This window comes from Rhipicephalus microplus, chromosome 2 (assembly GCF_043290135.1).
Source record: "Rhipicephalus microplus isolate Deutch F79 chromosome 2, USDA_Rmic, whole genome shotgun sequence".
Taxonomy (NCBI): domain Eukaryota; kingdom Metazoa; phylum Arthropoda; class Arachnida; order Ixodida; family Ixodidae; genus Rhipicephalus; species Rhipicephalus microplus.
Window position 1 is genome coordinate 254,097,425 of NC_134701.1, and position 20,652 is coordinate 254,118,076.

A 20,652-nucleotide genomic window follows, 5' to 3' on the forward strand; every position below is an offset into this window, starting at 1 on the left:
CTGTTCAGTGGAATCAAAAGCAGCACACAGTATAAGTGAATAGATATTTGCAGAATTCACTTGATACCTACATAACCAAGTGCTGCTCTTCATACTACATAAAGCCTTGATAGCATAATATATGTTTCCTTTCGCAGATCTGCTCCCTTTCAAGTATTCCTAGCGACCATCGATTGATTGATTGATCGATTGATTTGTGGGGTTTAACGTCCCATAACCACCATATGATTATGAGAGACGCCGTGGTGGCGGGTTTCGGAAATTTCGACCACCTGGGGTTCTTTAACATGCACCCAAATCTGAGCACACGGGCCTACAACATTTACGCCTCTACCGGAAATGCAGCCGCCGCAGCCAGGATTTGATCCCGCGACCTGCGGGTCAGCAGCCGATTACCTTAGCCACTAGACCATTGTGGCGGGGCGTGCATGTTGGTGTAGGACTGGAAGAAGTTGTCTTGTTGCTAGTTACCAGTCTGCTAAGCCATAGATAGCAATATAATTTACCCCTTCACATAAATACAATTGTAACTAAATTGTTCTTTTTGACGAAGAATAGCTGTACACTGGCTTCTATCTTAATTTTTTATTAACATGTGGTTATCTCCATGTGTGACAAAGACTTAGCAAACTTCCTTGCCTCTCCTTTCATACCTGTTTATTTGACTAAATGTTTCATATGGTATCTAGAAACTTGAACTGCTGTAAACTGGAATCTGTCCAAATGCATAAAAAAGAAAGAACAATACCTGTTGCTGCACTCATAGGACATCTTCATGAGATCTAGGCCAAACAGACCAGCACCATGCCTATAGCTGACATGATACTTTGTCTAAGGTTCTTGAAGTCCCACAGTCATGCTTTACACTTGCTCAGGTACAGAAGCCCATCGAAGGCAGAAAAAGCGAATTTCAGACAGAATTAGAAGACATGAATTAACAGTTTTTCTTTAATATAAGCAAAACTCAAGATAAGTTTGCACTTGATGCCTTTTTTGTACGTCGCGTCTTCTTCTTCTTCTTGAAGTCTGGAGGGATGGTTGAGATAGGCTCACGTTCAGCAACGGTTTGATGCCGCACTCGTTGTCTGAAACGAATGCAACCCGTTAGGCTCCTTCAATCAAAAAGCTAAGGCATTCATTAAGAACACAGCATCAGTTACATTGCAATGAAAAGAAAATGTGAATATATCCGAGAAGTATGGGTGCTCCAGTAACTGAAAATTTTTAATCGAACGCAGCAAATACTATAAGGAAAAAATAACCTTGAATATAAGATTAAACAAAAAATCATATTTTCTTTTTTTTTTTTCACTAGCAACATCAAATGCGTACTATTTTGTAGAAATTGAGAATGTTTTTATGTGCAGTACTTTCAGATTCAAATGCAACATCAGATTATTTATTATAATTATTTATTGCAATATAAAATGATTTAGTAAGCACAATTGCTTAAAATAACATCATGTCACAACAAATATGGTCTCTAAAGTTTATTTCGGCTCTCATCTATGCATTCGAGTCGAAACTATGCCGATACGGCCCAAATTGGAGACGATGAAAACAACAGTATGTGCACCACTTAGCCCTAAATTGTCCCGTTTCAACTTGTGATACTGTACAATGACATATACATGCACTACTGTTTGGAATTGGAAGCTTAAATAACAATAAAGCTGATACATAACAAACAAATGCCTTAAATTCTTCACAAGACTGTGTCAATGATGATAATGAAAAAAAAAGAAACGAAAGATAACTTTACCAGATGCTTCTACAGTAGTGTTCTTGCTACAGGAGACAAGCGTAATACTCTATCATCACATCTCTGACTGGCCATCTTAGGTGAGACTGGCCAAGTGATAAACATCATAGACACTTAGCAATAATCGTGCGTTGGGATCAAATTTCGAAAATTCAGCATTCACTTAGAGTCACATGCTTCTTCAAAGAATAAAAGCAGTATATTATATATCGGAACTCACTTTGGATTGCTTCCTAGCAGGTAATCTGGCAAAGGCTGTCCAGCTTCACGAAGAAGATGCACAATGCTTTTCAGGCGACCCTCCGTTACGTCGTCTTCTGTGAAGAAGGTGATGGCCTTGCCTGGGTGACCAGCACGGCCCGTGCGACCTGCACAAGAACATGGAGATTCTCAGGAGGTGATGACTCGTGAACCAGGCAATACTGTTTTGGTAGGTTCTATTTTAGAAGCATGAGCTTCTGCAAACTCTAAATACTGAGAAAGCACTCGCCAATTGCTTAGATGTAAGGTGTGATATAATGCACCTGGTCCTGCCACAAATAGTCTATTTTGTTTTTAAATAGGCAGTAATGAGATTGTTAAAAGGCAGGAGGCTCACTCAGCTTAAAGGACAATTACCGCCTTATTTCTGTCTCTCCCATTTACTCTATTACATTAGAAAAATTGAGTATGTTTTGATGGCGTGTCTGAGAGCATCCAAGCCTGGCTGCAAGTACAACACTCATACCTTGACATAACGAACCCGGATATAACGAAATATCAGTTATAAGGAAGTAAACGAAAAATGAATATAGTGTTAAGAATAAACCTTGATAACTAATTTTCGGGTATAAGAAACTTATTTTCGTCTAAGATGTAACATTGTTATAATGAGGTTTGAGTGTATATATCCAAACGTCGCAACTTTTCTATCTGCGCTACGTCTTCTTAAGGGCCACTTAACGGTGTCCGAAACTCAAGGGATACGCACCGATGCGGTGAACGTATGACACAACAGATGGTGGTACGTCATAGTTGATGACGAGACCCACTCCTTGAAAGTCCAGACCGCGCGCCAAGACCTCGGTGCAGATGAGTACCCAGACCTGTCCCGACCGGAAAGCTCGCACAACACGATCGCGCTGCGCTTGAGTTCGTTCGGCGTGGATCACATCCACGTTTATGCCATCGTACACGAGCTCGGCAAAGAGTTCCTTGGCCCGCTGCTTGCTCTGTACAAACACAAGCACTGGTGGCTGGAGCTTTCCCTGCGCACAGGTGTAATGTGAAGAAAGTTGCCACGTTTCTTAAATGCACAAATGCACATTTCATTGCAATAGCATGTTCAAGGGGCACTAAAGAGGAAAAATGAGTTGCTTTAGATTGATAAGCTGCACTTTGAGAACTCTAATGTGATAAGTTTCACTGCCACAAGTTCATTATTCACAGAGAAAATCAATGTTGAAGTTTCATTTATAAATTTCGTGCCGCAATTTTCGCACAGTGTACTATTCCACAGTGTACTATTTTTCATATTTTCATGACATTGGCTTGATGAAATTTTCTAAAACTTCATATGCTAAGTCTATGGCACCCACAGATTACAATGTACGTATTTCAAGAAGCTACATAGGACCAGGTAGACACCTTCAAAGTTTATGAAGTCACAGTGTTTTGTGGGTGAATCTCACGGTGGCGTCTCCACCTGCAGTTTCTTTTTGCAGGTTTTCTTGCTTACCAAGTGTGGTGTCGTAATAAGAGTGGTGTTTTCGGTATTGTGAAATTGTACTTTACTAATACGCGAAAAAGCATTTTCCTCTTTAGTGTTCCTTTCATGAACACTTCAGGGAAGGGAACACAAAGTACAAAAGCAAGCATTTGCATATTGCTTATAATACAATTAAAAACTATCAGATTGTCCTCTAAGCCTTTCCAGAAAGTAAACAGAAACTGTGCCATGAAAATTCTGGTCAATGCACACAATGTGACATGGCAAATCTTACATAATTAGGGTGGAAAAATGCTGCTAGTCCCTTTAAAGTTTATTTAAAATGAACTCGCTGTTTTTTTTTTAAATGAACTCACTGTACTATTATAAAGGAAGCATTGTAGTTAAGTTCCAGTGCCTTCACTGAATGAAGCTTTCAGTTTTGGTACAAAAGATTCATGGAAAAGAATAAATACTGCATATTTTAATGCATAAAATGAAACTGACCTCCTTGACGAGTCCACGTATGGCGAGAAGTTTTCCTGACTCGCTGCCCACAAACTGAAGCTTTTGGTCCACAAGGTCTGCAGCTGCATTCCTGTGATAAGGCAATGTTTCATGAAAACACTCGTTTCCCAAAACATCTTTTTTAGATAAGAAGATTATTCAAGCTTGCTCACAGTCTTTCAAATGCTTGACTTAACTCTAACATGCTGTGAAGACTAGGTACAGAGAATGTACAGAAAACATAAAGAGGATATTATTGAAAGTAGTCAACAATTTACATCGAGCTGCTAAAGAAATTTTTAATGAGAGGAATTGGTTTTATGTTTTGACATAGCCACAATAGTAGAAGATCCAAATTTTTACCAGGTTTTACGTAAAAAGTTGGCAATCTTATGGAAACATCTGATAATGAGAGGTTTCCGTAACATTGTTAACTGGTAATCTATAACTTTGTAAAAACTTCAATCTTGTACTAATGTGCCTGATGAAAAGAGAAAAAAAAGAGAGATTGAATTCTGGGTGCATTGATTCTCAGGAAATTATGTACAAGTGCTCCCTCTGCCTCTGTGCACTTAGAACCTCCGGTTATTGTTACAATAATGAAAGTGAATGCTCAAAGGCAAACTTGTTCTTGAACAATGAAAGTAAAAAGGTATTTTGACAAAAGTCTTCCATCACAGATTGAGTACACGGATACACCTAATGGACTTGTTCGGTATGGTACAGAATTCTGCAAAAAATGAACTTTTATTATGCTAAAAAGATCCGGCTTGTCCTGACATGTCAGCTGGCCCGAATGGTAACCCACCGTATTCCTACGGTGAGCGAGAGAAAAGCATCGAGGTGAAGCCTGCACCAGGCCTCCACTTGGTCAGTAGCCGTGGCACTGAACAGGGCTCGACGCATCAGTGGGCTTGCGCTGCATGCTTGGCAGACCTTGGCAAGCTGCTCACGGAAGCCTCGGGGGCCCCCCGCATTTTCGAACAGCTTGTCAGACTCGTCCAAAATCAGCCACTCAACCCTGCAGCAGGACACGGGGTAGACAAGTTACACATCATGAGAAAGTTCTGCAGAGCCAGTTTTTTACAAATTAACGAATAACAATCTGTGGTGCTTTCACTCTCACTTGTACTTCTTATAGCATGCTTGACTAGTTATTGTCGAGTGCCCTAGAGTGCTGTTGCAAGGCGGTCTACGTTCAGCAGTGCACTGTTGAACATAACTGAGATACGAGAGAATCCCGATCACATGGCACTTCTCGGGAAGCAGCTGAATAGCCTTTCTCTGACACTAATCTCAAGGGAGGTCTGAGTTATTGCAAATTAAGTTGGAGCATGGTAGCAAGCAATAAACATAAGAAAGACCAGCAGTGATACAGGATGTTTCAAACCAACAAGGGCAAGAGTAGAATTTCTTTCCACCAGTGGCTTTAGTGGCTGCCTTATCACAACAGTTTAAATGATGCTAATTCAGCGACTCATAATGCAAGTGCCAACTGCTTATTATGCATTAAAAATGTGCTTCTCCCTTTGTACTGATGGCAAAGCAAAAAGGCACAAATCACTGCAATTTCTTTACCATGACATTTCTGTACACCATACAATAGTCTTGCAATAATTAAAACTCTGATAATTCATACTTTCGGTTAATCCAAACAAAATTCAATTTTTTGGTTGACCCTCTATTCTTTCAATGTATTTAAAAAAACTACATCATTCGGTTAACTTATACTTTTTGCGGTTCCTTACCAAAAAATATCTGCTGCTTTCTCACTACTATTTGAAAATTTGCATGCTTATATAATCCTGTCTAAAAATGAAAAATAAGTGCCTTAAGCCTTCAAGAAAAAAAGGCTTTCCAAGTAAACAAATGTCAGAAACGAAGCATATGCATGGTAAACCGTCATGGTTCTCAACTGGTATTGAGAGCTTTGTGCTGAAGGCGCATATAGCAGAAAAGCAGTTGGCAATTCGCGATTTCTTTAAAAGGTCTGATCAGCAGTAAATGGCCAATAAACTTGTGAGCCTTACACCTCTGCTTTCTGTTCATTGCAGGCAGCTAGGGTTTAAAAAGGCTTAAAATGTTCTTAAAAAATCAATGACTATTCATAATGTGTGGTGCCACCTCACCCACAATCATATATCTGAGAACTTTTGATTCTTGGTAATTCAAACGAAATTCAGATGTCCCTTCAAGTTTTAATTAACGAGAGTCGACTGTATGTACAAATTTGTAAACTTGTCTTTTTAAAATAAAATACCACATGCTCTATGTAAGAAAAGCCTGTGAAGTCATACGTGACATGAAGCCTACCTATTAAGAGTGAGCACTCCGCTGTCTGTCAGGCAAAGTAGCCGATTTGGTGTAGCTACCAAGATATCTGTAAGAAAAGGGACAGTTGAGCTAACGGTAAAAAAATAGTTAAAGACATCACTTCACTTGTACTCAACTTACAGCATAATTTTCTAGCTTAAAATGACTTACAACAACATCCTCTATAAAATCTGATTTATATTCATGATGCTGAACAAAACTAACTTTCTGAAAAACGATGAAATACCACAGTACCAATCTAACCTGCAGTTAGAAAACCGCAAAGGCGTGACTGCTCTAAGGAGGTGTTGGCATCTCGGTGGTCTATTCATAACAGATGATCTGACATGCCAATGCCAAATCATGCATTCGTTTCTGGAAGGTTAGTCGTTTGGCTCAGTGTTGACCAGTACACAGATAATTATTGGTATCTCAAGCACTTGTTCTCATATGAATGATCCAGGCATTATCAGAACTCTGGGAGGATGTTGTTACAAGTTTGATCATGTATCCACAAGTTTAAGCAAAGATAAAGTACAAAAATACTAGAACTGCTCAATAAAAAATATGTAAGCATAAGGATTGTTTTAAAAGCTAAGAGATAAAGAAAATCTAAGATACCATCAGAACATGTAGTCAACCAAGACAAAGACAGTCCCTGTAATAGTGAACTGGTAAAGATCCCGTTGTATAGTATAACAAGAGACAAGTTCATGCTAATGCAAGACTCAGGCTAGAAAAAAAAGTGGATTTGATGAAATTAAACAGGATTTGAAAACTGACCCAACTTCCGCTGCGCTTTGGGGAGGCGTGATCGGGCAGATGAGAGGCTGCTTAGGAGATAGACGTGAAGTCCTGTGTCACGAATAAGCTGCAGGCATTCACGATAGGTCTGCCGTGCCAGCTCACGTGTTGGTGCCAGGATCACCGCCCGAAAGCCACCCTTCTGCTGCTCACTGCCATCGTTTTTGCCCTTGGCAACTGGTGGAGGTTTCTATGATATGTGGGTAACCAGAGCGATTAATGAGAGTCAATCGAAATATTTGTTTATTGACGAAATGACAAAAAAGAAAAATGAAGCTGAATAATATGACAAGAGCGTTGTCAGTGCAGAAAACTAGGAAAGAAAAGTCAACCGGAGCCATAAAACAGTCATTTTTTAAAACTTTGTCATAGCACAGCAAAGGACATGGACACCTGAAAAACCGTACATCGACAGCATACAGATCTACCTTGCAACAAACATTTATTTGTGTTTTCCAGCAGTATTTGTAGCAGTATAGACAGATACTGCAACTCTTGCTCGAATAACATGACCATATTCAGTGACGCATGTGCCAGCAACCCATAGATTTGGTCATCCAAGAAAGAGTTGCAGTATCTGTCCACAATGTAGGTAGACTGGACCATTTCAAAAGGTCCCTCGTGGTTTACGGGTTGGTTGCGTGATACAGTGAAATCCACATGTGTCATGTGATGGCGAGAGTTACAATTCTGAAAAATGAAAATACTAAATGCTTGTTCGAAGCATAGGTCAGCAAACTCGCTCACGAGTCGACTCAACGCACTCACTCAGACCTAGGTTGAGCAGCGAGTCAAAGTCTGAGCGAGTCCGAATGAGTACATCTTTTGGTGAGTTTGAGTCCGTGTGAGTCAAGTTGAAAAAATTTTAGCGAGCCTGAGTCCAAGTGAGCTTCAAGAACAATATGTATGTTTTGAGTGAGTCTGGAGTGAGGTCCACATTTTTTTGCAGAGCTATGGTAGCAAGTTGGCGCTGTGTGTGGTTGCATACTTTTCCTGGTGTCCTCTGCTGCACTACGACAAAGTTTAAGAAAATCACCCACTACCAACAAGTCCACATATTCAACCTTTTTGACTTCATGAAACAGACACCTTGACAGTGATGCAGTTCCTATCTCTGAAGTACCCCATTTACAAAAAGCTGCTTGAAGGTACTGATACATTTATGATTGTTACGTGGAAAATAACAGTAGTCAGTCCGTAGCCACAACGCAGCTGACCTACAACGTCCACTTCTTCACTCTCAGTCTGAGGCACCCTCTTTGGGTAGTCCCACTATGCCCTGTTACAGTCAGCCGAAATCACGTAACAATATAATCATCGAAACCGGTGTCAATAGCAGTGGATATGCTAGATGCCTAAGGCAACTTGTGTTAGTAGTATCTCAGATTAGTAAATCATTGTGGCCACGTTACTTAGCTATCAGGATGGAGCATGTGAAAACAGTGGATGTCCTAACGGTGCCGTTTTGAATGAAATTTACTAGAAGTCACACTTTGGCCTAAAATTTTCACATTTACACCAAGGAGGCAGGCAGGTTTGGCATCGTTAGTGATGCCAAAGTGTGTGCACTGTGCATTGAATTCTGTACCTTCAGAAAATGTTGACACGATGCTTCAAAGGTGTGCAACTCGGAAGACACGAGCTCATAATAATGATATGTGTGGTTTTACGTTCCAAAACAACAACATGATTATGCATTTGTCTTCCCTCTCATGGCTACTGAACAAGTTGCTATGTTGTGTGCATGGTAGATGTATCAAGCAATGCTATTAACCTCCATGATACTTTACCTATTCCTTGAGGTCGGCGTTTCGATGAATCAGAGTTCAAGCACATTTGTGGCTTGCATTGCTCTTTGAAAAGGTGTTGTGTTAACGTTCAACTCACCTGAAGCTGTGCGATGATGGGGATGAGGAATGCAGCAGTTTTTCCTGAACCAGTTGGTGCACAGCAGAGCAGCTCTCTCCGCTGTACAGAAAAAGAATAAAAGATGACTTATGACGCTACAAGGCACTACTATACCACTGTTTATCTAGATAAAATTTTTATATAATAAAATCATGAACTCCAGAAGCTCTCAATGAAAACTGAAGACAAGTGGTCAACATGAGACGAAAAGAGAAATCAGATAACCCTGTTTTGCTAACCGCACTAGGTGACACAGGAGGTGGGGCCTGAGGCTGATGGCTGCCAATGAATGCCCTACTGCAAATTTTGCATTCTGCTATAGTAACTCGATCGTACTGGAATAAGCAATGCAAGCAAGTCATTCTCATCTCTGGAGCTTGAGAGCACAACAAAATGAACCTCAATTTACATTCTAAAGTCTGTTTTGGTGATTCAGTTCTAATTAGAACTTAGTCATTACACAGAACTTAATTGTGCAACTCAAAGGACATAAATAAATATACCCACCATTGGTATTCAAACACAACAAACCATCCCCCAAAAGTGCTTTGACTTACAGCAAAATGTGCAACAGTGGCAATGCCATGATTCCATGTGCTTTCCAAAACCAGTAATATTTACGGAAACAGAAGTGAAGCAAGACAATGAGCCAGAGAAGCTGACTGGTGCGCAGATGTGTAGGTCAGCCATTTTGACTCTGTACAATTGTTCAATGTAAATGCATTCTGCAGATACACAAACAACACCGTAACAATATGACAAAGGAATGTGATTAGTGAAGAATACCTCAAGCATGGCAGGAATGGCTTGACGCTGAACAGGTGTCGGTGCTTCATAGCCCAAGTCTTTAACATTGCGAAGCAGTACTCGAGAAATCTTGTAGCGGGTGGCCAGTTCTTCAAAGGTCTCGAGCAACGCTGGAACATCTGTGCCTTTTGCTCGAATGCGTTGCCTCTTGCTGGGCTTGGGCTGCAAAGGTGTTCTTCTATTACACTCACGCCATATTTATTCATCAACAGTGGAAGAAAACGACAGAAATCTTAGCATACCACATGCACCTGCTGCTCCATGGCTTCATCACCATCGATTTTCCGCTTGGTACCGGCGCTAGCTGAAACATTTAAGAAGCAAAGCACTTTATGAGCATATAAAGATATACATAAAAAAATACACCTTTTGCAATCTGCAGACAGCAGTTCAATGCCACAGCTGGAATGCATTTGACATCATCTGTGATAAGCATAACTGTGTGGTCACCATTATGCAGGTTTATCTTTTTTTATTATTATACAATTAACTAGCTTCTGGAAAGCATTGACAATAATGTGTTGATAACACCACTGGTGTAGCCGAGATTGTTGGGAAGAGGTTTAGCCCCCGCCCCGCCTCCTTTGAAATTTTCAAATTTGCATGTGTATATATATGCATGCACCCGGACAAACACACGTACATAGATACATAAAGTATTGTTACGCCCATCTTCCTTCGAAAAAAAGAAAGAGTCTCGCTACTGTACCGCTACACAAGCTTTGCCTTTATGCTGCTATTCGGGACAAACGTGTTTTTACCGTCACGATCGTGGTCAACCACCGTAAGTCTGTTTTCATATCAATTTAAACGCCATAATGTACAACGCTGTACGAGAAACATACAGGTGATCAGTGCAGATACAAATCAAAGCTGCCGATCATATTAGTGAACATCATAGCAGCTTAGTAATTACAGTAATGATAGTGAAAAAAAAACAAAGGAAAACGAGCAAAATGAAACTTTCTCCGAACACTAAGCTGAAGCTCATCAGCAACTTCCTTTCACATCCACGGGCCGAGGTAATTTGCATATCGTAGAAGTGCTGCTGTTTCACGGCGATCTTACTGCGCAGAAACCTACACGAGTTGATGAACTTCATACAGCTTTATCACAGCGTTTAACATCCAGCGACAACCTAGTTTTGTCACCATACGAAAACAGTTCTCCAATCTATCGCTGCCGTGTTCCCTGCAGCAAAATCTGAAATGTAGATGAGCTTGCTTACCGCTTTGGTTGTGAGCAGCGTCTTCGAAGTCCGCTCCTGCAGCATTTTCCGGCAGCTTTTTTGCGAGCTACAGAGAGAAAGAGAAAACATTTATTCAATTAAGCTTGTGGGTGAAGGTGGGAGGGTCCCTTATTCCAGGAACCCTCTGGCCTGGACGGCCCGCCGGACTCGAGCGACGAGCTCGACCAGGTCCAGTTGGGAGAAAAAAAAAAAAAAAAGAACCACATGTGTGTAGCAAGTTTCGGGCACGTTTAGCGTTGAAATCAGGGTACCTTGAAGCGCTCCGCATCAGATCTGAACTTGTTCACATTGAAGTTCACGCCGACGCAAAGTTTCTTGAAAAAATCATTCGTGTTCATGATGACACGCACAAGAAACACGGTCGCCGTCAATCACACATGGCTCAACCCGGCTCAACACGAAAATACTGCAAATGATGCTGAGGATTGGCTTGGCCGAAACGAGTGTTTATCACGATGCGGCTGTTCTCGACGGCACGCAAGCTGCAGCTAGGTTTCCTAATGCTACAGCGTTCTAGAACACTGTACTAATGGCCTGCGGAAACGTAAATTTACTAAGTTGAGTCGAGAAACCGAATAGAGCATAATCTAGCGTGCTTATTAAGTGAAACGCTGCTACTATAATGCAAACTACAAATTCCGTAGCAACAAGTAGTCGTTCCGCCTTGCGAGCCTCTAGGCCCTCTACAAATTGTGCTGGGCAAAGTTCGCCGGATGGTAAGTTTTGCTTAGTGGTAAGTTTGAATTCATGGCTTAGTGGTAAGTTTAAATTCATGGCGCAGCCTAGCACGGCGGTTTGGATGGTACCTTATCTTATAATTGAAATTGTTGTATTAGCCGAACACGTTTAGATATGGATATTAAAAAAAAAAGTTGTAATACGTGGATTAGAAACAGAATAAATAAAGAAAAAGAAAACCCAACAAGCTGATAGGGTTAAAAAGAAAGGGAATTTATGCCTAAGTTTAACATCCTTTGTTTCCCTCGAGAAATCGCTTACGGCTTCGCAAACGTTCACGGAAAAGACCACTGGAAGAGATAAATTTAAAGCCATCCTACGGAGATGTTCTCCTAACAATATTTTCCTTTTATTCGCAAATAAACTTCATGTTAAAATAAAATAATGTAGAGATTCACTCTCGTCGCAGTGGAGGCTTCAGTGTGACTGTACCAGATCAGACCTGCAATATGTGTATGCAAAAATTCAATGGGGGGACTCGGCACTGTTGTCTCGTAATTGATATTCCCGCCCCTCATTTGATTTCCCCTTCGTACATGTGCTCTTAGCTAAACGGTTGAGCCAGTATTCGTGAAACTCGCAAATAGAAAAAAAAAAAACTGGAAACAGGAAATAACCTCTGTGCCACTGTTTGTTTTCTGCCTCTAGTTTTTTTTTTTCAATATTAGTGTTTTCGTGTTCCTTTTTTTTTGAGTGCAACAGTGTACCGGCTCGCCCAAAAGGCAATTATCCTGAATCTTTGTTTGTAAAATGGTTTCTACGCCAGAATAGTTCATACTAGTGTACTTTCAGAAGAGAGAGAGAGTGGGCGTCTTCCCACGTGCATGACTCTCTTTAAAGAGTTCATTTTAACTCTCTTTTGGGTACCACGCCTCTCTGACGAAAGCGTAATGGTCTCCAAAGAGAGTTCACTCTTGGTACTGGCAAAAAAAAAAAAAGAGTCTGTTCTGTTCTGTTCTGTTTTAACTGTTTTGCTGTGGAGAGGTTGAGGTGCTTATTTCCTCGGCTACTCCATATCATAAAGTTCTGCAGCGAAAAATAAAATAATAATACAGAACGGTGCCCAAAAATTAACAATACGGAAAAGAAAAAAAAAACATAATAACACACTGAAACCAGTTCAAATATCATGCCAATACACAGTTTTCTTCGCGCAGTTCACACATTCATAACCTATTTACACGCATACCTTACTATTTTACTGTCAGCATATACATGACCACATTTTATATATACCCATCTCTGGCTGTCTGTCATAGGCCAAAAAAAAAAAAAAAGGTCAAATCACTTATTTCTTCTTTATTTTGTTTTTGTTGTAGTGATAGAGTGTTAAGAGTGTGGGTCGATAGATAAAACGAAGGCGCGCCCTGCCTGTGGCAAAGCGCACTCCTGAAGGAAAACCATTGTTTCAACAGCCTCTGATACGGGACACAGAAAAAGGTTTATGCGACCTTGGAACTCATGGACGACGTATCGCTTCCATCCAACATACGGCACAGCGTGACAGAGGAAGTACGTTGCTAAAGCTACGGGGACGCATACGTTCGTCAAAGTTAGTTTCGTGCTCTCCAGCGGCCTTGCGCTGTTGTGATGATGTTTATTCCCACGTGGACTCGAACGAGAGCTCTGTGCCGGCAATCTCATTTGGCCGGACCGGTTGGTATAGAGACCCAGTGAATCTGTCATTAGCAACCCCGCCGACGGCTCGTTAAGCTTAATAAAGGTGGTCGGCGTGCCTCTCTTGCATTTCGAATGTCCCGAATGTGACCCGCCGGCATGCAGGCTGCGCGGGCACGTTTTTGTGGGACGGCACGCGGATGCATATCTGTGGGTGTCCGTTTATGCCGCACACGTCAAGGCCAAGCAAACTAGCTGCTTGCTGTATCAGAAAACTTTCGCCGCTTTCGTAGAAACTGTAGCAGGTTGACTTGAGCTGCAGGCTTAACACGCCTGTTGCCAAAGAGTGTATACACAACCGCAAACGTACGCTTTTGATTGTGCCGATTGATGATTGATATGTGGGGTTTAACGTCCCAAAAACCTCGTGTGATTACGAGAGACGCCGTAGTGGAGGGCTCCGAAAATTTCCACCACCTGGGGTCCCTTAACGTGCACCCAAATCTGAGCACACGGGCCTACAGCGTTTCAGCGTCCATCGGAAATGCAGTCGCCGCAGCCGGGATTCGATCCCGCGACCTGCGGGTCAGCAGCCGAGTGCCTTAGCCGTTGGACCACCGCGGCGGGGCCTTTTGATTGTGTCGGTTGCTACGTTGTCAATTCATTTCTGTGTGAAATGCGAAAATTATGACCTTTACAGATGTATGATGATTAGGCAAACTTGACAGAAGTGTATACAGCTCGTTTATGCAGCTGTTTGTTGCCGCACTGTAAAGCATTGTATAATAATTACTGGGTTCAGCGTCACAAAACCATGCACGATATGGTTATGAGAGACGCCGTATTGGATGGCTCTGTAGATTTCGACCACCTGCGGTTATTTAACGTGCACCTAAATCAAAGCACACGGGCCTCAAGCATTTTCGCCTCCATCGAAAATGCAGCCGCCGCAGCCAGGATTCGATCCCGCGACCGGCCGGTCAGCAGCCGAGTACTTTAGCCAATAGACCACCACGGTTGGTCACTCTAAAGCAGTAAACACTCAGAAAGGTCACGTGGCTTGTAGTGCGACACTTGAAATTTACCAGAACGTTCAAAAATGGGTCTCAAGTTGTATACAGGGTGTCCCACATAACTCAAGCCAAGAATTTGAAAATGAAAGATACTTGAGTGGCGAATTGAACCAAACGCATACTACTCGCACTAGCCTGTAGGTACTCAGGCTACTTTTTTTATTTCTCCCCTTACTAAATAACTAATAATTCTTAATTACCTATTTTTTTTTTAAATTATAGGCTGAAAACCCAAATTATGAACATTGGATGTTCATAATTTTTTGAATGTTCACACTTTCAGAAACCACCGAATAAGTTGTTTCTTGTACGATACGTCTAGCGCTGTTACTTTTTCCGCATTGTAAAGAAAATGTATAGCATGCAGCACTATAGCAGTGCGCTCGCGGTCTGTCACACGGCTTCTTTTCACGTTTCGCGGGCTCTCTTTACAACGTGGAAAAAATAACAGCGCGAGACGTATCGTACAGGAAACAATGTAGTCGGTGGTTTCTGAAAGTGCTATACATCTCAGTGTTCATATTTTGAGTTTCCAGCCCATAATTAAACAATAAGTAACTAGGAACTATTAATTATTTAGTATGCGCATAAATAAAGATAGCCTGAGTGCCTACAGGCTAGTGCGAGTAGTACGCATTTTTTTGGTTCGATTCGCCTCCCAAGTTCCTTTCACTTTCAAATTCTTGGAAAGGCAACATCAAAGAGTATAAGACACTAAAGTCTGTCTATGAGGCCAGTTGTCCGCAAAAAGTGCAGCAAAGCTTTCAAAGCCTTCTGGGCTGAGGATGGGCTCGGTCAATGACCCAGAATCCTTTGTTCCGACAAAGGCCGATCGTCTAGTCTATCCAGAGCTGCAGTAATTTTTTTTTGTAACTTCTCCCTCTCTTCGCAACATTTCTTTTTAACATCTTCCATTCCTCTCACCCCTTTCCCAGCACAGGGTAGCCAGCCGGTCTAAGAACTGGCTAACCTCCCTGTCTTTCCGCTTAAACTTTCTTCGTCTTCCTTCTTCCAAATTCTTGAATCAAGTAATTTGGGACACCCTGTATAGCACCGGGAGTATGGAACTCTATAGATCCACGCATAACATGACCAGTGCGACGGGTCAAACTAAGAACTAGTCCAACGAGTGGGACCAAGAACTTTTTGAAGACCTTACTTTCGTGAGCGCTAAGAACAAGATAAAACCAATTTGCGTCGTAGACGTCATGCTTGCAATGCAAAATTTGAAGTATTTGCTTTTGTTCGCGGCAACCCAGAGTACATTTTGTCTGCGCCACTCATGCGACTAATCTTTAGGCTGCTTCACATGCCACGACTGCAACAACAACAAAAAAAGTAGTTTCATTCGCGTTATTCTTTCTGTTCACCAGCGGCGCTCATGGTGGTTTCGTTTCGCTTCGAATGGTTTGCGATCTTCACTCTGCTACTGGCATGGCGAGCAACACTTGCTGCCGTCCTTTATGGCAGAGAGAGAGGTTAGCTTTATTAATTTCCGGCAGATTGCCATGGGCTATAGGCTCCCATCTAGGAGATAAAGGAGTGACTGTGTCTTCCGGCAGCTTCGTTGACCTGCTGGATCACTCAACCCAGAGTTGCAGATTAACGCTGGACATGCCCGTAAGATATGACGAAGAGTGGCTCTGGGGGTACGGTACTGGCACAGATTAGTGCTATAGACTTCGAGATATATGTGGTGCATGGTGACATGGGTTCGTGTGTGTGCGTGTTTGTAGCTGCCGCCATTGAACGGACTGGACCCGATTTAGCTTGCGTGAGGCAGAGGGTACTCCCGCCTTTGCAATCGATAGTGTTGAGTTATTTGAGAATATAGTGGGCCGATCGTCCCATTCCCTTAGCGGCGCTGAAAAGTCCGTTTGAGTGCCTGTTGCTTACGCGTATCGGAACATAAGACCTCGAGCCACGTTTTGTGATACTTCATTTGGACTGACCTCCGGGTGACCTAGAGGCGTGTGGGGCAGGGAACCAAAGAATGTGCACGCATTTGTACACTTCGTGAATCTTTCCTGTATTAAGCATCCGCAATGTTTCGGGGGAGATTGATGCCGCTGGCGTAGTCTTGAACGGCCGTTTGCGACTAGCTGACACTCAGGAGAAAAAAAAACAAAAAACAAAAACAAACTTTGTTTTGAGAATCTGGTGGCCTCGGTGTTGCGAATTCCACGCCTAGGTGTCAGCAAGGAGCCCTTAGGCCCTGGCGGCGTCCTCGGCTCGTCGAATAGCCCAGAGCTGTTCCTCTGGGTCTGGGCTGAGAAGCCAGGTCTCCCGCTGCTCTGAAAAAAAAAAAAAAAAAAATCAAATGTAAGGTAACGATCTGTGCGTTATGACATTAAGTTTTCGTGAATGGTAACTATACGATAGACGGATGTAAACCATTATCATATCTATTGACTAACGGTCGGAGTTCCTATAGTCCGGGCGGGACCTCAATGGCTTGGCACCCGCGGCAACGAAGAGCGCGCGAGTATGGCCATATTAAGAACACTTTCCAATATACACCTATTTTAAAGTGCGCAACATCGGCCATTACCTAAAAAAACACATATAGGCAAGTTTATTTATTTATTTACTTATTTATTTATTTATTTATTCAGAAATACCCTGCTTTGCCCAAAGGCGTGTAAGCGGGGGGGGGGGGGTTACAGCTTTGAAAAAAAACAAGTCTTCGTTATGACAGCACACTTGGTCACAAGACAATTGATTCTACTCTTGTACAGTATGAACAAAAAAAAAAGAATTAGCATAAAGGTTCGTTCCAGTCCGGTATTCTTGAATCTTATAAGGTCATGATCACATTTTCTAGACAGATAATGCGGTGGTTTAAGGTAAGTGTCTTTATTGATGCCAGTCTTCTTGTGGTATATCTGAAATAACAATTTCAAACGCAATTTTTCTTGTGCGAGAGGAGAGCGCTTCCCATCCCAGGTCGTTTTTCATTTGAGTAAAGCTGGCACCTCGCTTATTATACCGACTGAGAACGAACCTTGCCGCTCTGTTCTGTATTTTCTTGATCAGATCAATCAAGGACTTTTGGCGCGGATCCCACACACAACATGCACATTCCAAAATCGGGCGGACAAATGAAACATACGCAGTACTTTTTAGGGATAGCAGGGGAGGATCTCAGATTTAACGGCTTGACCGGCTCGTCGCCACTACAACGGGCGGCGACAATCACTTCTCCACTGCAAATAAAAAAAAAATCCAATATATTGTACGCTCATTGCTGTCTGCTGCGATGAGAGAGAACGATCCTTTCTTTCTTTTTTTTTTTGCTGCGAACGAAGCTGTTTCATTTGACAGAAAATGTCATGTGAAACAGCCTTTATGCTCAAGGCAGGCCAAGCCACCCGAAAAGTCGACATGGGCTCTCTTCCGTGGTCGCTCGCCCGACTCGAAGCGCACATAACGATTACGAGAATGGTTGCGTAGTTCTGACGGCTAACTGCGGGGTTCTCATGTCATTAGATCCTATGAGAGTTATGCCGGGAACGGCGGAAAACGACGTAACAGGGAAGATAATTATAATTTATGGGCTTTAATCTTTCAAAACCACCATATGACTATTAGAGACGCCGTAGGGGAGGACTGGAAATTTCGACCCCCTGGGTTTTTAACGCGTGCACCTTATAGTCTATAGGTACCCGGGTCTCTGGTATTTTCGCCTTCACAGAAAGAGCGTCCGCCGGGGCCGGGATTCGATCCCGCGACGTGCGGGTCAGCATTCGAACACCGTAACCACCAGGCGGCGGGGGGAAACGCAGCGCTGAGAAACATAACAGTGGAGTTCTGCAATAGCAAGGGCTGCACTTCAACGCATATAGTTACCCTCGGATACCATGCATGCCAACCATAATACAACACAATTTCACATTAAACTTGGACTTTGAGGACTTTAATATATAGTTCAATCCTATTTTGTGGCTCAAGTCTAGATACGCGAATGCCACTATCGTCGGCATTCAAAAGTAAAATTTGCATTTTGCCCATAAAGATTGAGTAATTTCCTTCGGGCTTGAATGGGCGACTAAAAAGTAGTAGTCTGAATGGCAGCGAATGAACGACATAGCAATATTATACAAAATTAACACTATCTAGTACTTTCGCCGATACCGTCCTTTGTTGCATGAGCGTAATGGCGATGAATAGAGCTGGTGAGCGAGTGGTTTTTCCTGGCAGTAGGTGCTCTTTCCTGGACAGTATAACCCGCGTTTTCTTGTCCCTGAAATTATAAAGGTCGGGCCCATGTCTCTGCTTTTTATTTTTTTTTTTTTGCAAGCCGGCTTATTGTGTCACCGTTACGGCACACAGGCTTCCGTCTGGGAATCGAACCTAGTCCCTCCAGCCTTGCAGGTGGATACTCTAACCACTCAACCACATCTGCGGTTGACTGACCGCCGCCCTTTGTGTTTCTACAACCCCCCCCCCCCACCCTCAGCTCTCTTTTCTTATTTATTTCAATATCTACAACCCGACTCCCACTGAAGTAGTTCAGTCCCCTTCCCCATCCCTGTACAGAGTAGCGTGCTAGCAATATATAGACGCTGGCAAAAATATCTGTTTTTCTTAATAAAGAGTGTCTCTCTCTCTTATTAGCGGCCATCCACCCACACCCACCTGTTCCATCCTTCAATGAAGCATGCAGTTGCTATGGTGAGTGTGGCAAAAGAATAAGAGAACTTTCTACTACTCCATTTCCTACTCTTATAAAAGTTATAGACTACTCGAAAAAAAAATCTTCCCTTTATACTGTATACAAAGCTTTCTTGCCTTGTCAGTATTCTGTTCTCTTTTCTTGCTTCGCTTTTGACGCATATATGTATATCCTCTAGCTTTACTCAAGTACGAGGTGTGCCAGCTATGACATTGGCCAGACATTAAAAACATAAAAGTCTTGTGTAATTCACGATTACATAACTTATACGGTGTTGGGTTGTTTATCCTCTCACAACGAAAATGCATTCGCAAGTAATTACTATACAACTAATGAGAAGAAAAAAAAACTAACTCGACAATATTTAACTCGGTCGGTGCGCGTGTTTGTTCTCAGCAGTGCAGTTCCTTCAGGTTTGCGTTTAACGTACGTGCCCTTTAGGGCTTAAAGTAAATTAATTGAACGAAGCGAAATCAGTACGAGTGCTGTCCAAAGATTCTAGCGGCTGCAGGGATACGAACTAAGATGTTTATATAAGACTCATTCGTTGTGAAACAGTCTTGTTTCTTATCGGTTCGCTTATGACTATGTATACGTCACGAGTGCAGTGTGCTTGCTTTCGTGCAGACCTGCGACTGGCAGATCGGGAGCGCAGTTGAAACGTTCGAGGGAGTACTGACGTCAGAGGCTTCCCGCTAAAGCTGCGTCACATCACGAGCTTGATCCCCAGACGCAGGCAACGATCTGGCCACTGGCTGGGTTGCTTTGGCGAGCTCTGGGGAAATCGTGCATCGCGGAGTAGCATGCCTTTCCCTCCACACACACACCCCTTCACCCTTTGTTTTTGTTTTTTCGTCCTCTTCCAATCTGCTTCATCGGATATCATCGATCCGCATTTGACGAACACGGTCACGCGTGTTACGGCAGTTTCCAGTGATTAGGGCAAACCGATGGGAATCGTTCGCGACTCACTCGAGTGCGTGACAAACCGTAGCACGCTTAATTAGCCGCTGCTTGCAACGGTGCATGCCGACACGTCCGCACACCTACGTTCTCGAGTGACTGGTTATCAAACATATCGCATTTCGCTCTACGGTCTTTTACACGACGTTCTGCTACATGTACAGTTCGACGCAGCGTGGTGGAAGCGTGCGGCAACGCATTATAAGGCGCGCTTTCCCCCACAACTTGATACGTCTTGCCTCATGACCCAATTATAAGACGCACCTTTGTCGTAACAACTTGATTTGCATGTCATCTTTGGTGTACACGTATGCGGTCAACGCACGCTTGATAGACTGTAGTGGACAGACTGTTTTCTTTCATATTTTCTTTTTTATGCGAGGGGCTGCCACAATGTATTGGGCCACCGCTACTTAACAGACAGTGCCGTTGGTCCAGAGTAAACGACGTGTCATCGACACTTTGACTTATGATTACTTCATTGCTTATTCTTCCCGCCTTCATGTCATTGTAATTGTTTATTAGTTTATTAGAGCCATTGCCAAAAAT

General features: G+C 42.6%; 1 protein-coding gene across 1 annotated transcript; it reads right to left on the bottom strand.

Moving 5' to 3' along the window:
- Window positions 1-920: 920 nt before the first annotated feature.
- Window positions 921-11,453, bottom strand: ais (DExD-box helicase 52). The gene is made up of 12 exons (XM_037421121.2): window positions 11,289-11,453; window positions 11,017-11,083; window positions 10,031-10,092; window positions 9,768-9,950; window positions 8,961-9,041; window positions 7,053-7,263; window positions 6,270-6,336; window positions 4,765-4,977; window positions 3,957-4,047; window positions 2,733-3,009; window positions 1,983-2,130; window positions 921-1,085 (listed from the first exon to the last, which is right to left on the bottom strand). The coding sequence occupies exons 1-12, from the start codon at window positions 11,373-11,375 to the stop codon at window positions 965-967; spliced, it is 1,608 nt and encodes a 535-aa protein (XP_037277018.2). The 5' UTR covers window positions 11,376-11,453; the 3' UTR covers window positions 921-964.
- Window positions 11,454-20,652: the final 9,199 nt, after the last annotated feature.

Bases quoted from the DNA above. Each gene is read 5' to 3' on its own strand.
- ais (XM_037421121.2), bottom strand. From the start codon at position 11,375: ATGAACACGAATGATTTTTTCAAGAAACTTTGCGTCGGCGTGAACTTC. The intron at 7,264-8,960 runs GTGAGTTGAACG...CACATATCATAG, and splicing joins CCATCATCGCACAGCTTCAG to AAACCTCCACCAGTTGCCAA. The intron at 4,048-4,764 runs GTGGGTTACCAT...GCCTTATCACAG, and splicing joins TCGCTCACCGTAGGAATACG to GAATGCAGCTGCAGACCTTG.